The 17094-nt window shown below is 35.9% G+C and overlaps 1 protein-coding gene across 10 annotated transcripts in view; it reads left to right on the forward strand.

Moving 5' to 3' along the window:
* Positions 1-17094, forward strand: part of EYA4 (EYA transcriptional coactivator and phosphatase 4) — a 292335-nt gene that overhangs the window by 239362 nt on the left and 35879 nt on the right. For 6 of the 10 annotated variants that reach the window (XM_066248201.1, XM_066248198.1, XM_066248203.1 and 3 more), the window contains 7 exons: positions 560-626; positions 1821-1963; positions 2114-2257; positions 3830-3909; positions 7248-7431; positions 13910-14046; positions 15615-15698. In XM_066248201.1, the coding sequence (XP_066104298.1) occupies positions 560-626; positions 1821-1963; positions 2114-2257; positions 3830-3909; positions 7248-7431; positions 13910-14046; positions 15615-15698 (839 nt within the window). The remainder of the gene's footprint in view (positions 1-559; positions 627-1820; positions 1964-2113; positions 2258-3829; positions 3910-7247; positions 7432-13909; positions 14047-15614; positions 15699-17094) is intronic. The other 4 variants (XM_066248200.1, XM_066248206.1, XM_066248205.1 and 1 more) reach the window with 1 other exon arrangement.

The raw sequence follows: 17094 nt of genomic DNA on the forward strand, positions 1-17094 counted from the left end.
TTACTAGAATACTTTGGACTCTGTATTTTTAATTTCTCATCTGGTAAAAGAAAGGAAAGAGAAAATGATAGCATTTGACAATTTGAAAATGAAGGTTGGAATGTCACATTTTTAAAATAAACTTTTATTGTAATTCTAGTAGAATAAATATGGAGGAAAGAATCTATTACCATCATATTTAGAATTTAAAACATATAAAGTTTGCACATTTTAAAAATTTATCTTTAGATCATTAAATATTAATTTCTTATAATCAAAGATTTTTATAGTATATTAATATGTAAGCTCATGCTATTGATTTGAGAAAATGGAAGAATGATGGAGACGAATGATATTTAACATTAAGAATTCATTTCATGCTCTTAGAACAAACTTAAAACAGTTCAGTTTGAATAAAATGTTTAGGCATCTGCTTCTGTTTAGAAAATGAATCCATTTATTGAATCAGTGAATTTTAGAAACATATCTTTAACGTGGTAATTTCTTTAAATTGGTTTAGTATATTCTAGTGAAATATATTTATGAAGCAACCTTTTTGCACTTTTATTGTGTCTTACAGTAATAACAAGCAGTGGCTATAGCCCCAGATCAGCACATCAATATTCCCCACAGCTCTATCCTTCCAAGTAAGTGGCCAGTAGGTTCCTTCAAATGTGTTAGAATGATTTTCCAGGACTATCTTTATAAATCTGTATTCATACAATATAACAACTTTAAACCGGAATACATTTATGTATATCAATGTGTTAGAGACATTTGGATAAATTAGTTGGATAAATCTATACCCTGCACAAATCTGCAAATAAAGAGACACTCATTTTTATCTGGACAGTTCCCTTAATGCTGGATGTTTATACATCTTGAAGAAAGCATCAAATTCAAACCAGAATGCACTGATATTTTTTAATGAAAATTCTGAAGTGCCGACTAGTTTAAAGCAAATCTAGAGCTTACCTTTTATGCAAATGTCACATCATAATTTATTTCATTATTACAGTATTTTTATTGGATTTCAAGTCCTGAAAAACATATTTTTGAAGACTATGCTCTTATTATTTTTATAATTAATGTAGCAAACTTATTGAGGGCAGTGGTAGAAATTTCAAGTTTAACCATATTAATTGTTGCAGTCAGTCAGATGTGTCAATATATTGGATCCCAGATTCATGCACAGTTAGGTGTTATTTTCTGTGGCAACTAGAGTGTCCTTCCACTGTGCCACCGTCTGGTCATACTAAGTGTCCTTAAGAATAGGCAGGAGATGGGATATCCATTTGGGAACATTCTGTAAAATGTGGCTTGCTGAAGGGAATGGCATTCTATTTTTTTTTTTCAAGAAGTTGCCTACTCTTTTTTTTTTTAAGATTTCTAGTTCTTGATAGACAATCCTTGGTAGGGCTTAATGACTCTTGTAGTCATTGCATAGTATTAGGTCACTTACAGAAACTGGAGAGTCTCAATTAATTGGTCTGTGCTCCATTTTCCTCATTTGCATATCAATTAGAATGCTGTGTCTGAAGTAAACAAGAATTATAGACCTAGAAGAGGCTTTAGATATAATATCTAAATCAAATTTCTCACTTTACAAGACAGTGTAGACATAGGAAGTTTAAATTATTTATCCAAGGTCACTAGACTGGTTCGTACAGAGCCTGGACTCCTGACATACAGACCCATGTCCTTTCCTATATTGCTAAAATTATATTGTGGATAAAGAAGAGGATTACTTCCTGGCTATTATAAGGTTTCACTGAATCTAAGCTGTCTGAATTAATATGCAGTCTTTGTTGCCACAGTAATGCTATTTTTCTGATATTTAGGCCCTATCCACACATTCTTTCTACACCAGCAGCTCAAACAATGTCTGCCTATGCAGGCCAGACTCAGTATTCGGGAATGCAGCAGCCAGCCGTCTACACAGCCTACTCCCAGACAGGACAGCCCTACAGCCTGCCCACTTACGGTATTTCACGTCTTCTCTTTTCTCCTCCTTTGCTTATAAGCAGCAGGTTATACTCCTGCTGGCTAGTCACTGTATATTCTAATGTGTGATACAACTCAGAAATAAGATCACTGAGTAACAAGTGGTTTTGCACATGCTTCTTCCAAACAGATTTGGGTGTGATGTTGCCAGGCATCAAGACAGAGAGTGGACTTCCACAAACTCAGTCCCCGTTACAAAGTGGGTGCCTCAGTTACAGCCCAGGATTTTCCACCCCTCAGCCGGGCCAGACACCTTATTCTTACCAGATGCCAGGTAAGGAGCCACACAGGAGATATGTTAGGTGAGAAGAAATTTTTTGAATGATGCTCCTTGGCTTCAGACTAGAATTCTGCAGCCATGAAGACAGTTTTAAATGTTAAACCTCAACTCACTCAATTCCATCAGAAAGGAAACATGACAAAAAAAGTCAAATATGCATTAAGATATATGACCCATGCCCAGTACTTAAGTTTAAGTTGCGTAAAATTGGCAGAAAACTTGGTCCAAGCAAAGCAACCCCCAAGCCAGTCACCATGCCAGCAGTCACATATTAGGCAACTACTTAAGTGATTTCAAAGATTCATAACCAGAACCACTATTTTCTTGTTAGTGCTCCTTAAGTAGATCCTGCTGTTTTGATTCTATTTAAGGTTGAGTTAGCACTTATTCTAAGTCCTGCTGATCATTGAATGAGGATTTTTTTTTGTTTATTCCTAAAATATCTGTATCCTGTTGACACTACATTTTTAATAGGAATATTTTATATAATTTGTACCACTCCCAAATCCTCCATGTTTAATATTTCCTCTTGTTAACTCTAATTAAAAATTCTTTTTAATCACTGTGCAGTAAAAGCTGGAAAAATTTAGTGACATAATAAAAACATTAAAAGCGGTTTCTATCTGTCATTTTGTCTATATTATCATATTCATAAATTTGGGGCTATATTAACATATTTGAAGCAACTAGTACTGACATTTGAGCCAGTTGACTAAAATGAAATAATTACTTAGACTTTTTTTGCTGAAATGGCAAGTTTCTCTTTACGGAGAATGTAGGTAGAAACGTGTTTGCATACTTGCTACAGCCATAGTTAGCCACACAACTAGTTCCGGTCAGTTTGCATTGATTATATACTACTATTTAAAACCCAATGATAAAATAATCAGCTGTATCAATAATCTTTTAATTTATTCCTTAACAAGTACATTCCACAGGAACATAGTCTTTAAAAAAATAATCCGCAAATTGATAGTCCATTTGTTTTTGCCCTAATTTTAAAAGATGTTGAATAAATTCCTGACCTAATAGTGAATTTTAGAAGGCCCTCAACTCTTAGATTATTGCAGTATAAACCCTATGGAGTCTGAGCCCTGGTTCCCAGGGCTTTTTGTTTTAGGGAAAGGGCACAGGAATGAAGACAGGGAGCTGCAAGCATCAGTTAATTCTGAGTGGGTTCTGTATGTTGATCTCTTAAGCTAACACTGTCCAAATGTTTAACTCAGGGGGTTTGTGTATACAAAAGCAGTTGATAGGACAATCAGAAAGTTCAATAATCTGGAAGTAGTTTGAGTCTGATAATATTTTATTCTTTGAGTGACTCTGCACTTATAGACACTTAACACCATGAAGAGCAGCTACAGTCCATATTAAGACTTTTCTAGATGTGACCTTATAGTCACAAGAGAAATGGAGTTAAGCACATATTCCTTATAAATCTCTCAACTTCAATTTCACTATCTTAACAAAATTAAAAATACATTTATCTCATTGAATTCTGCAAAGTGAAGTATTTCTATTATTTTACAGTGAATACTTTAAAATGTATTTTTTATTTATCTGTAGGTTCTAGTTTTGCACCATCATCTACTATTTATGCAAATAATTCAGTTTCCAATTCAACGAATTTCAGCAGTTCACAACAGGTAAAGTAGTTTTTTTGTATTTATGCTTCTTATACCTATTCAGATTTTGGAAGATTAGTTTCAGATTATCACATAAGTACATAGTCTCTCACAATAAGGTTTTTATATTTAAAATTAAGATGGCCATTTCAAGGTAGTAAAAGGGGTAATCCAGAATTTTGGGGATATGTGTAATTCTAGCTATTTTAGGTTTCCTGTTTTCTAGGTTTGCCCTTAAACATTTAAGCTGCTATTGGTTTAATTATTTGTCATGAAATTACAAAATGTATTGCATGCTTTTCTATAATCTTAAACTCAATATAATTTATTGAACACTAAACAAAATAGTACTAAATACAATTTTATTTTTTGTGATAAAAGTGTATGAACATTAATTGATTGAACTGTAGTCAATAATCAGATTGTGTTATGTCAGTTTTAGAGTAAAATATCATTTGTTACTAAACAACCTTTCTGTTGGACTACGGTTGGCTTTTATTTTTATTTATTTAGTTTCTAGGTAGAGTGACAGCATGAGGAAAGAATTACTCTGTTCCACTTGAAAGAATAAAAGATTCATAATGGAGAGGAAAGATTTATATCATAAAACAGATCTAGTGCTACCTGAATATTTAAATACAGTGGTTTCAGTATAAAATGTGTCCTGCATTTTGGCCCATGGACTGAATACCAATTTATTATTCTAGGAAATACTTATCGAGTACTTATTCTGTATTAGGAACTGGCTGGTGTCCTGGGGAAATGAAGGTGGGGGTAAAATGGATTGGACCTGATTCCTACCTCATGGAGTTTACAGCCTACTGAAAGAAACAGACATTAAACCAGTCATCATACAAGTAAATATATAATTAGGAAGTATGAAGGGAGAGAACAAGGTCCTATTAAAAATACTATTAGAAATTTAATTTAAGTAAGGAAAATTTGGGGGAAGGCCTATCTTGCGGAACATTTAGGCCAAGTCTCATAAGGGCTGTGTGAAGAATGAGGGCAAGGGTGTTTCGGGCATAGAAAGCAGCTTGGACCCGACCCAAGGGCTGAAAACCTTGGTGCATCAGTGAATGCAAAGCAGGCTGGGGTTGAGTTAGTACATGAGTATCCAGTGGGGAAACACATTTGTTTAGATGTACAGGGGCCTGGGGTTTGTAGGATGGAACTTGTAATCTATTTCAAGCTCAGTAGGAAGCTAATAAAGCATGTTGAGCAGCAGAAGAGCATTGTGTAATTTATGTTTTGAAAAGGTTACTTTGGCTTTAGGGCCTTTAGAGAAAGCCAAAAATGGAAGTGAGGAGAGAAATTAGAAAACCTGTCCATTGGCTACAATAGTAAGTGAAGGTGGCTTGGACCAGGATGAAGGGGTGACAATAGTGGATATAAAGAGAAGAAAAGATCTCTAAGATATGGTTGAGCACAGAGACATTTTATTCACCAGAAGTTGATGCCTGTACCTTTCCAGTCAGTGAGTTAATTCATCTTCCTTTGAGGCATAGCAGAGATTCCAGCTCCCAGATGCTAGTCAGGCTCCCTGGATTGCGGTTTCAGCTCTGAAACTGGCTAGCTGTGTGACCTTGGGCAAATCACTGAAAGGCACTCTGTGCCTTCGTCCCCATCACTGTAATGATAATGCTGCCTATGGGTTGTGATACTTAAATGACTAAGTTCATTTAAGGCTTCAGAACAGTACCTGACACCAAGCAATCACATTGTATATGTTTGTTTTTATTGATTTATTTTGAAAAATATGTGTTGCTAGGAACATTGTCCAAATACTGGTAAGATTTTGTTTTTGTTTTTTATTGGCTCACAGGTTGTAATGGGACTATCAAATCTAGAAATTAACATAGGATTTTAGTTTTCTACCAAACTACTTAATCCTTTCTTATCATATTTGCTTATACACTTATTTACTTATACAAAGAATTTCCTGCCTGACCAGGTCGTGGCACAGTGGATAGAGCATTGGCCTGGGATGCTGAGGACCCAGGTTTGAAACCCTGAGGTCGCCGACTTGAGCTCGGGCTCATCTGGTTTGAGCGAGGCTTACCAGCTTGAGTGTGAAGTTGCTGGTTTGAGCGTGGGATCACAGACATGACCCCATAGTCGCTGACTTGAGGCCAAAGGTCACTGACTCAAAGCCCAAGGTCACTGGCTTGAGCCCATGGTTGCTGTCTTGAGCAAGGGGCCTCTGGCTCGGCTGTAGACCCCCCACCCCCGGTCAAGGCACTTATGAGAAAGCAATCAATGAACAACTAATGTGCTGCAACAAAGAATTGATGCTTCTCATCTGTCTGTCCCTTTCTGTCTGTCTGTCTCTCTCTCTCTCTCTCTCTATATATATATATATGTATATACACACACACATGCACACACACATATGTATACATATAGATCTATATATCTTTGTGATATATATATATATATATATATATTGCTAAAAAAAATTTCCTCAAACATGGATTTTTTTTTCCCTTAGGAACATGTATGAGGGAACCTTAATCCTGACCAAGGCTTTTTTTGTCATTAATAACAATTTGGGCTAAAACATACTAAATATTTTAAACACCGATTGTCACAACAAATCCTTGTTCATTGTCTTAATATATAAAAGGATTTGAAGGATTATTTCAATCATTTTAAGGTTCTTAAAGTGTTTTAATAAACAGCAGGTCAGAGGAGTTGATCCAATGTTTTCTTTTCTCACTGTAACAAATGAGGCAAATTAAATGTTTGAAAACCTCACTAAAAACTCCAAGTCAGGGCCGCAGAGGGGATCTATCCTGTGAGAGACTGGGCAGGAAAATTTTTTATTCATCTTCCTTTTTTCACTCTTCCTGCCAAGAAAACAGAATTTTACAGGGCAGCCTGGAAGGGAAATAAAAATCGCAATTATGCAGACCCAGAGCGAGGTGTGCATGCAAGCTGGGAGGGGTGGTCACACCTCCCCCTTGCAGGTGATGTTAGAAGATGCATGAGAACAGATGCTGTGAATAAGCACTTATTTCTTCTTCCTCTTTCCTCAAGTGCAGAAGACCTGATGATGTAAATCCTTGAATAAATAATTATAGGGGCAAAGTGAATCAGATGTCGCATCCTTTAGACAGATTCAAATGTGTGTATTGGATCTGATTTGAACAGCCAGCGGGGGAGTCCAGGACATTGTTCATGCAGAAGATGCCCACAGAAGAGTCTCTGCTCATTGACATCACCTCAAAGCTGTGGGCTCCAAAACAAATGGAGCCAAATACTAATCTTACCGTTTACCATAGTGATTTGATTTTCTTTCAAGCCTACTAGAGGGCAGTTTCTCTTAACAAACACACATGTCTCAATTACTGTTTCAGGATTATCCATCCTACACAGCCTTTGGCCAAAACCAGTATGCACAGTATTACTCAGCATCGACATACGGAGCTTATATGACATCAAATAACACAGCTGATGGCACTTCATCCTCCACCTCAACCTATCAGTTGCAGGAATCTCTCCCAGGACTGACTAGCCAACCAGGTACAGATCTTCATCCAGGTGAAAAACTTTCGTATGTTTTGCTGTGTCTAATAATATAGAGAAAATGGACATTTCAGAAACAAGGCTGAAAGCTCACAGACGATTATGCTACTGTTTAATCTGTGCTCATCCCACTATATGAAATGACCTTCTGGCATTTCAGAAAACATTTCTTTTAGATGTGATGCAGTTAGGAGATTTTAATCTTAAATGGCAGTGTACGTATAAATATAAAAGGATATTAAAAGGTCAGTGGACCTTTTGCAAGATAAATTATTTTGTGACAATCTTGACAACATAGAAAAGTTGAAAGTTGTAGTATTCTCTTCTTTGGGTATAACTGATCATATTTCCTTTACACTTGAGAGAGTTTATAGCTCCTTTAGCACTGAGAGTCATCAGCACTTCCAATGAGTGAATTTTCCCTACATTCCTAAAATTTATAAGAGCATTGCTAGATAGTCTAATATCTTTGTCTAATTCATACATATTTAAAATTTGTTGTATTTTTTGTTGTCTGAAGCTTATCTGTTTTCTAATTGGAATTGTATTTGCTGACACATTTAATCCAGCTGAAGTATTCAAGTTAAAAGCTAGTTTAATAGAGATTCATCATAATCCCAGTCAAAATTCTGGCAAGACTTTTTGAATAAATTATCAAGATAATTCTAAAATTAGAAGGAAAGGCAAAGGAACTAAAACAGCCAAAATTATTTTGCAAAGTAAGGACAAAATCTGAGGGCTTGCATTGCCTGATTTCAAGTCTTGTTATAAAGTACAGTAATTAAGAATGTTTGGTGTTGGCAAAAGGACACATACTTGGAGTAATGGACTAGAACAAAGGGTCCAGAAATATATAGATATATATTATATATATAATATATATATGTATGTGTGTGTGTATGTAAATAGGAATTTTGGCAAAGGCAATTGGAGAATTAATAGTTTAAAAGGGGGCGCTAGGACAATCAGACATGCATATACCAAAACAAACAAACAGACAAAAATAAAAGCATGAGAATCTTGACTTATACCATATACAATGCATGTAAAAACTAAAACTATGAAACTTCTAGAAGAAACCATGGAAGAAATCTTTGTGGCCTTGGATTATATAAGATTTTATAGATATGATAGATACAGAGATTATGAGATTCTCTGTTGAATTTAAGGATGAAATTATTTCTACTTGTACTATATTATTCTTTCAACTACTAAAATCATAACAAAGACATGTCTGGATTTTTAAGATATTCTGTGACCTCAGAACTTCAGTTAAGATAATGATAAGTTTGAGTTTGCCTTTTTAGACCTGGCAATCATAAAAATAAGCAAGTTCATAACTAGGAAATTTTTCTTTATTATTGGTGAAAGTTGAGCTATTTAGTTTAAGGATATGAAAACCATTTCCATTAACCAGTTTTGCATTTTGGAATTAAACTAGAGACCTAACAATTAAATCCATAATTTTTTGTAAATCATTGACTGTTAATTTCTCCCATTTTTTAAAGGGAAACCTACTTCCTGTTCTCAAAGAGACAGCTAGTTATTTTGATTTAGAGATAAACCCTGATGAAGTAAAGTTGGATATAAATATTTAAAGCATAGAAGGTACAGTTATTCTTCAGTGTACTGATTAAAGGGTAATTATTCAATCACGTATAGTATTGGCCCAAGAAAATACCTAAGGCATTTGGTAATGACTGATGTCGTCTGGAAATTGCAAATAGCATTCAGTTATTACTCTACCTTATTAGGTAGTTTGACAGTGTGTTTAAAAAAAAAACAACATTACCATGCTGATTAAGAACAGATGTTTTAGTTCATTATCTTTATAAAGATCTCTCTTTGCTTTTAACATAAAAATTATCATAGGTGTATCATAATTTTGATTTGCATTCAGAAAGTTCAATGACTGATTAGCACATTAAAAGAAGAATGTGTTTATAGCCCCACCTTTTAAAAATATTTTAAGCATCTTTAAAATTTAATATAATTAGTATTTTTGTAACAATATTTTCCTTTACTGTGAGATCTTGGCAAACATTACAATACATTAGCTAATTAAACTTTACAAGTGCTTCAGAAAAGTAAGGGATATAGTAAGATCACATCACTCTTTGAAAGGAAGCCAGTTTCTTAAGCAGAACTCAGTAGACTTTCCATAGCTTCATGGCACTTCACTTATAGACAGGAAGGAAAGCAAAGTGCTAATTCATTTCATTGAAGCTAACAAGAGGATTTAGATAGAAATCCTCTAAGCACAGTTAGCTTCTCTGCCAATATACATTTTCCCAACCTGCTGCATAAATGGGCCCTAGTGAAATTACCTGAGTGAAATTTGGCAGAGGCACTGGAATTGACAGCTTTCTTCTTTAAAAAAAAAAAAAGAACTGTTAACAAATGTTTAATGACCATTTGAGCTCAAGTTTCTGGTTTTACCTTTTATCAGAAAGAAAGGATAGCACCTTCCAAAAATATAGAGGTCAGAACAGTTCTACCTGGTCGCTTGCTATAGGAGCCCAGATACAACTTGGGCCTCTTCAGGACCTGCTCTTTTACTAAAAATTTCTTTTGATGAGTTCTTTGGCTCTTACTTACATAAATTGTATAAAGTCTGTATTACTCTTGATTAGTAAAAACAGGTATCAGTTTGTAATCCGGAGGGTCTGTTGCTTTTTGGGGAAGGAATTATAACCTAATGATGCAAGCGGGAGTTCTGGAATCACACCAGACTTCACACATGCGCTGTTCCATCTTGGGAAGTCAAGTCCCACATGTCTCCAGTTTTCCCAGTTAAAAGAGGGGAATGAAAGACTGAATTCACCGGATCAAAGTGAAGTTTATATCATACAGATACAGATTAGATATAGATAAATATAGACATACCTGTATAAAGAATGTTTCACAATAAAGAGTGCTGCCAAATCAATTAAAAAAATAATCCAATTTTTTTTAAATGGGAAAAACATGTCAACAGTTATATCATAAAAAGAAGATGCCGAATGAGAACTAAACATGCAAAAAACTGTTTCTTATTATTACTCATCAAGAAAATGCTAGTTCAATCTACAATAAGATACCACCATACCCCACAATGACTGGTTTTTAAAAAGCTAGCAGTATCGAACATTGGCGAGGATGTGGAGCAACTGGAGCTCTCACTGCTAGTAGGAAAGTGAATGAATACAACCACTTTGGGAAAATGTGGTCAGTCTACTAAACATGAGCATATGCCTTTCCTCCGACCCAGCAGCCCCACTATGTGGTATGTACATACCTGAGAGGAATGGGAGGTTATGTCCACAAGGACAAAAACAAGAATGTTTAGAGCAGCTTTATTCATAATTGCCTAAAATTATGACTAATCCAAATGTCCATCAACAGAATGGATAAATAAAGCATAATATACACATATAATGAAGTTCCAGCCACATTAAGGAAAGAAAAAACAACTGCTCCAGGCTACAGATGTGAATCAGTCACACAGACATAATGAGCAATGTATAAAGCCAAACATATTTCAATAAACATTTCTAAAGAGAAGGCAGTACATGAAAATACTAAAGGTTTAATAAATGCAGAGCTACTTTTCTTAGTTCTTTAAAAATCTATGCCTTTACCTCCATTTAAATAGTTCTGTCCATATTTTGTCCAAATTCTTAGAGCTCTTTCATGATCTCTCAGTTAGTCGGAAAGAATCAGTGGCCTCAGACACTTCCTATGAATAGTCTTTACACTTCCTCCTCTGGCTCTTTCTGCTTCTCTCTGTGATAGCTGTCAGCTCCCAGTTCATAGGAAGAACTGAGTTGTTCCTGCCAAACTCCTTTATGGTTCCTGTCACCCATCAACCAACCATGACATCACAGTCACTTTGGGATTTGGCAAGTTTTTGTCCTTCCAGCTTTTACACCGTTGCAAGAACAAAGCTGCCTTATGATAGTTTAACACCTGAAAATTTATTTATAATGAATGGAAAGATAGGTTGTATGGAATGTCATCCCCCAAAATTATTATAAGCTTACTTAATAAGTGAGGGTTATTTGAATCAGCATTTTATTTGAAAGAGAACATTTAATTTAAGGACATAGTAACCTCAGGAAAATTTTGTGTTAAAAAAACCCTAAAAATAGAAAAAATTTTGAGTCATATGTCTTAGAAGTTGGTGTGTGTTTAAATACCTAAATCCTAATTAATACCTATGCAAGTAAGCCAAAACATGATTTACCATAAGAAAGAGCTATATTTAATCTCATAACTAAAGAAATATTTATTATGCTACCTACCCTGACACAGTTGGTAGCAGAGACCCATACAATGTACCATGCTAGCAATGTTTTAAGAACAAATAATATATGGAGCAAAGACATATTTTTTGATGCTGTGTCCTAACATGCACAATGTTTCCCCAAAAAAAGTTACAACCATTATAAATGATTACAAGTCAGCTATGTAAAATTACTACTTATTTAGAATATCTCAGAATAAATATTATCTAAATGTTATCTAGTTTGTTCAGATGTGATTATTTAGATTAATAACTGTTCAGCTGTCCTTCTAGTTACTTTATGTTAATTTTATATTAAAGCATGATAGTCATAACATCTTAATATTTAAAGATTGTATAACCTAAATTTAATACTTTGCCGGCAGGCTCTCATAGTTTTTACTTTATGCATATGATTTAAATCCAGTTAAATATAAATCAGATCAATATCATTAATTCAGAGGTAACTGCTATTACCCATGCTTTAATAGAAAGAAAGAGAGAGAGAGAGAGAGAGAGAGAAAGGAGGGAGGGGGAGAGAGAGAGGGAAGGAGGAAGAAGGGAGGGAGGGAAAGAGGGAGGGAGGGATGGAGGGAAGAAAGAAGATAGGGAGGAAGGGAGAAAATAGGAAAGAATAGATTAAGAAAGACTGAGTAAAATGCTTGCAGTTTACAGTAAATCTGCCTCTTGTTACTTGTGGGGTTCTGCTGCTCCTCACTGTTGCTTCCATTTGTTTATCTTAACACCCCCCTACACACACACATTTACTGCTTAGTGCTCCCCACCTCATAATATGCTACACCATTGACTTTAGACATGGAAGATTTTCAGGTATCCATGGGGCATGCAGAAATCCATTAGATACAAAGTCTGAAACTTAGGATGCAGCTTGGTTGGAGGTACAGATTTATGTGGGTTAACCACCTTCATCACATAGAAGGTGGTTAACCTATGAGAGGGTTAAACAGATCACCTGGATGACGTGACATGAGTAGGACAGTGATCAAAGGATGGAATTCTTAAATGTCAGCAGTAAGGATTGGGAGAAGAAAAAGGAGTCCTGTGTCCTAGGCAGAGAAGGACTGGTGAGAGAGATTTTAGAATGAGAAGAGGGCAGAATATCAGCTGCCAGATAATGGTTCTGGGAAGTTGCTGTGTCAGAGGACCAAACCCAGCATGGAGATCCGGGAGGGTAAGGGTTGAGTCTCTCTATTGCACTTGTCAATGGAACTATTAGAGACTTTGCAGGAGAGAAGTGTTCGAGTGCTGGTGAACTGAAGCTAGGTAATGACAAACTGGATGTCAGGAAGTAGGGAGAGATGTGCTCTTCAGGGCAGTCGCTGCTGGCCACATGTGGCTCTTGAACATGTGCAGTGTGGCTAGTACAGACCGAGGTCTGCTGCAAGTGGAAACCATACATAGGCCTTAATATGAAGAAAAAATAGTGTAAAACATGTCACTGGTAATTTTTCATATAGATTCCATGTTCAAATGAATATTTTAGATGAAGTTTATTTGTCAGTTAACAAATAAAATGAATTATACATGTTTCTTTCTACATTTTTTTCTAATGAGGCTCCAGGAAATTTTAAAGTGTGTATGTGGTTAATTTGTGGCTCTTGTTTTTGTTGGACAGCCCTGGTATGCACTATTGTTTTAAGACGTGTTACTTAAAAAAAAAAAAAAGAAGTTAGCAAGCAGATAGCTTCTAGATGAAAATGCAGGGTCAAAGGGAAGGACTTTTAAACTTGTGTGGGTTCCCAGAAAAGGAAGAGGTTGCAGGCAGGATGAGAGATTGTGACTGATGGAGTCGGGTTCCCTAAGAGGTGAGAGGTTGAGGAGTCAAGTTTGCAGGTGGAGACATGGGATTGATCCCGAAGATATTTGATGGTCTGAACTCTGATGTAAGGAGGTGAGAACAGATCTAAATTTAAATAAATATAGAGTTGGGGGTAGAAACAGGAAGTTGGAGGCATATGGAATATAAAAGGCATTCAGTTATAATAGATCACAGAGATTGAACCGAGGAGGTGTTTGTCTGACCTACGGAATTTTTGACTGCCTTAGGACTCTAGGTATTTGGGAGTATAAATCTTTCTTTGCTTTTCTTTTTTTTTTTTTTTGGTCCTAAGGAGATCTCTGTTGAATAACGATTTGTTAATTAATAATGAAGATTCACACCTGATCTAAAACTGAAGTGCTATTCTCGACCTGTTCTGTTATTTATAGGAGAGTTTGACACTGTGCAGAGTCCCTCCACACCCGTTAAAGACCTTGATGAGAGAACATGCAGGAGCTCTGGGTCCAAATCCCGAGGAAGAGGCCGGAAAAATAATCCCTCCCCACCGCCCGACAGTGACCTGGAGGTATGCTAACCATCCTCAAAGACTGTGATGTGATGTTTGATTTTTATTGACTACCTAGTTTATACTTACTGTTTCACAAAGTTTCAAGCTCTTATATATATATGTATAAATAAAATGAAGGGAGTAGATCTACTTTGTAATAGGCATTTTACAGCTGCCAAGTGTGAGATTTCATCCATTACAATGACCAAATTAAAAACAATAACAAACAAATTTTAAAAATAATGCCATTGCTTGAGGGATAATTTTCTGAGAAATACTTCATTTGGTAATATTAAGATAATGAAAGATATTTATGTGGGTCAATTAATTTTAAAAAGTAAAATTAATCTGTTTGGAAAGGAAATATTATCTCCTGAAAATAGGAAACATTCCAGTCATTTGATATAGGTTAAAATTTTTATATCAGTAAACATTTCCATGTGCCTTTTTTTGTTGTTGTTAAAAGCTCTTCTGAGATATGTGCATACAAAGCAGATTGATTTTTTTGTTACAGAACATCAGGAAAAACTGTTCTTAACCATAATACATATGTTACTTCTTAAACAACTGCATACTTCAATTAAGAAAAAATATTAGGCCCTGGCTGGTTGGCTCAGTGGTAGAACCTCGGCCTGGCATGCAGGAATCCCAGGTTCGATTCCCGGCCAGGGCACACAGGAGAGGTGTCCATCTGCTTCTCCACCCCTCCCCCTCTCCTTTCTCTCTGTCTCTCTCTTCCCCTTCTGCAGCCAAGGCCCCATTGGAGCCAAGTTGGCCTGGGCACTGAGGATGGCTCTATGACCTCTGCCTCAGGCGCTAGAATGGCCCTGGTTGCAACAGAGCAACTCCCCAGATGGGCAGAGCATCGCCCCCTGGTGGGCATGCCGGGTGGATCCCGGTCGGGCGCATGCAGGAGTCTGTCTGACTGCCTCCCCGTTTCCAACTTCAGAAAAATACAAAACAAAAGAGAAAAAATATTAAATTTCCAGATTTAGTGAAGTTAAGCAATAGTCATTGCAGCCCTTCATAAGAGATCATTTCTTTACCTGCACAGCAATAGCAGGTTCAGACACAGGTGATAATCAGTGGGTGAGCTGGGCTCAGAAGCAAGACTATTGTGGGAGCAGTGAGCTTTGGCCCATTGAAAAGGGGTCCACCTATCCCTGCCACATGGAATATCAGCCAGTATCGCCATATCTTCCAATTTCTGTACTGCAGTCAGAACCCCTAAGGTTGTTGGAAATCATCCCAATCTTGAAAAGTATATCAATAATTAGAAATCTTTCAAATACTATGCAAGCCAAACAACACATCTGATGGTCTAAGCTGACTCAGGAGTCCACACTTTGCAGTATCTATTTAGGGATCTCTTTGAGTCTTCTAAATATATTAAAATTTTTAATTGGATGTATTGCAAAATGTCATGAGTCTATATTCTAAAGTCCAAATGTGTCTTTTGGCAAATAAATATTTGGATAAATTTATTCAAATTAGAATATCTGATTTTTAACCTTAAAAGATTTTTAAACTTAAAGAGATTTCTGCTTTTAGAATGTGATCACTCTTGATGTTTGTCTTTTCTTCAGCGTGTGTTTGTCTGGGACTTGGACGAGACCATCATTGTTTTTCACTCACTGCTCACAGGTTCTTATGCCCAGAAATATGGCAAGGTAAGGCATCAAGAAATTTTTTTCCCAGAAATTTTGTTAGAGTTTTATTTTGTTCAAAAATCAAGAGCCTTTTAAAAATACATGTAAGTGTTTTTATTGAAGCGTGTCAAATATTCTCTTCATTCTTTCTTTTCAGTGGCCTGTTATTTGTTTTAATGTGACTTGGCAAATTTTACAAAACTACCAAAAAATTGCATTCTTTTTCTTCATGTCTTTGAATTTTCCACATCAAAAACCAAGAAGATTATTACTCTGATGTAATTATTTTAGAAAAAAAATTTTTGTAACTTGAGATGCACTTTAAACATTATAAAGTTATATATTATCCTCTAATAAGGGAACTTTTTAAATTTTTATTTAGAAAATTAAATTTAACATGGTGACATTGATCAATAAGAGTACATAGCTTTCAAGTAAACATTTTTATAGCATTTGAACTGTTGATTATGTTGTATGCCCATCACCCAAAGTCAAACCATTTTCTGTCCCCTTATATTTGTCCCTCTTTAGGCACTTCCCCCCACCTCATCCACCATGTCCCCATGTGCCCCTCCCCCTGATAACCAACTGTTTCACTTTCATCTACGTCCATGAGTCTCAGTTTTATATCCCACCTATGTGTAAAATCATACAGTTCTTAGGTTTCTCTGATTTACTTATTTCTCTCGGTGTAATGTTCTCTACATTCATCTATGTTGTCATAATGGCACTATGTCATCATTTCTTATGGCTGAGTAGTATTCCATTGTATGTATATATGTGTGTGTGTGTGTGTGTGTGTGTGTGTGTCTGATATATATCACATCTTCTTTATCAAGTCCTCAATCAAAGGACACTTTGGTTGTTTCCATGTCTTGGCCCCTGTGAATAATGCTGAGATGAACATGGGTACATGTGTCTTTACGTACCAGTGTTTTCAAGTTTTGGGGGTAGATAGCCAGTAGAGGGATTGCTGGCTTATATGTTAGTTCTATTCTTAGTTTTTTGAGGAACCACCATACTTTCTTCAATAATGGTTGTACTAATTTGCGTTCCCACTAGCGGTGAATGAGGGTTCCTTTTTCTCCACAGCCTCTCCAGCCCTTTTTATTCTGTCTTGTTGATAATAGCCAATCTAACAGATGTGAGGTGGTATCTCATTGTAGTTTTGATTTGCATTTCTCTAATAGCTAGTGGAGATAAGCATCTTTTCATATATCTGGTGGCTTGCATTGTATTGTTGCACCACATGTTGCTATAGAATGCCATTTGGAATAAGGAAATAATCTTATATCTGATGGATCCTTTGTATTTATGAATAAAAGTATATTTTGTAATTTTGAGTAAGGACATGAATTGAGACCTCACTCACACATTCATATTTAAAGACAGATAGTCTCATTGCTCCTCTTCCTTT

The sequence above is a fragment of the Saccopteryx bilineata genome, chromosome 12 (genome assembly GCF_036850765.1).
Source record: "Saccopteryx bilineata isolate mSacBil1 chromosome 12, mSacBil1_pri_phased_curated, whole genome shotgun sequence".
NCBI lineage: Eukaryota > Metazoa > Chordata > Mammalia > Chiroptera > Emballonuridae > Saccopteryx > Saccopteryx bilineata.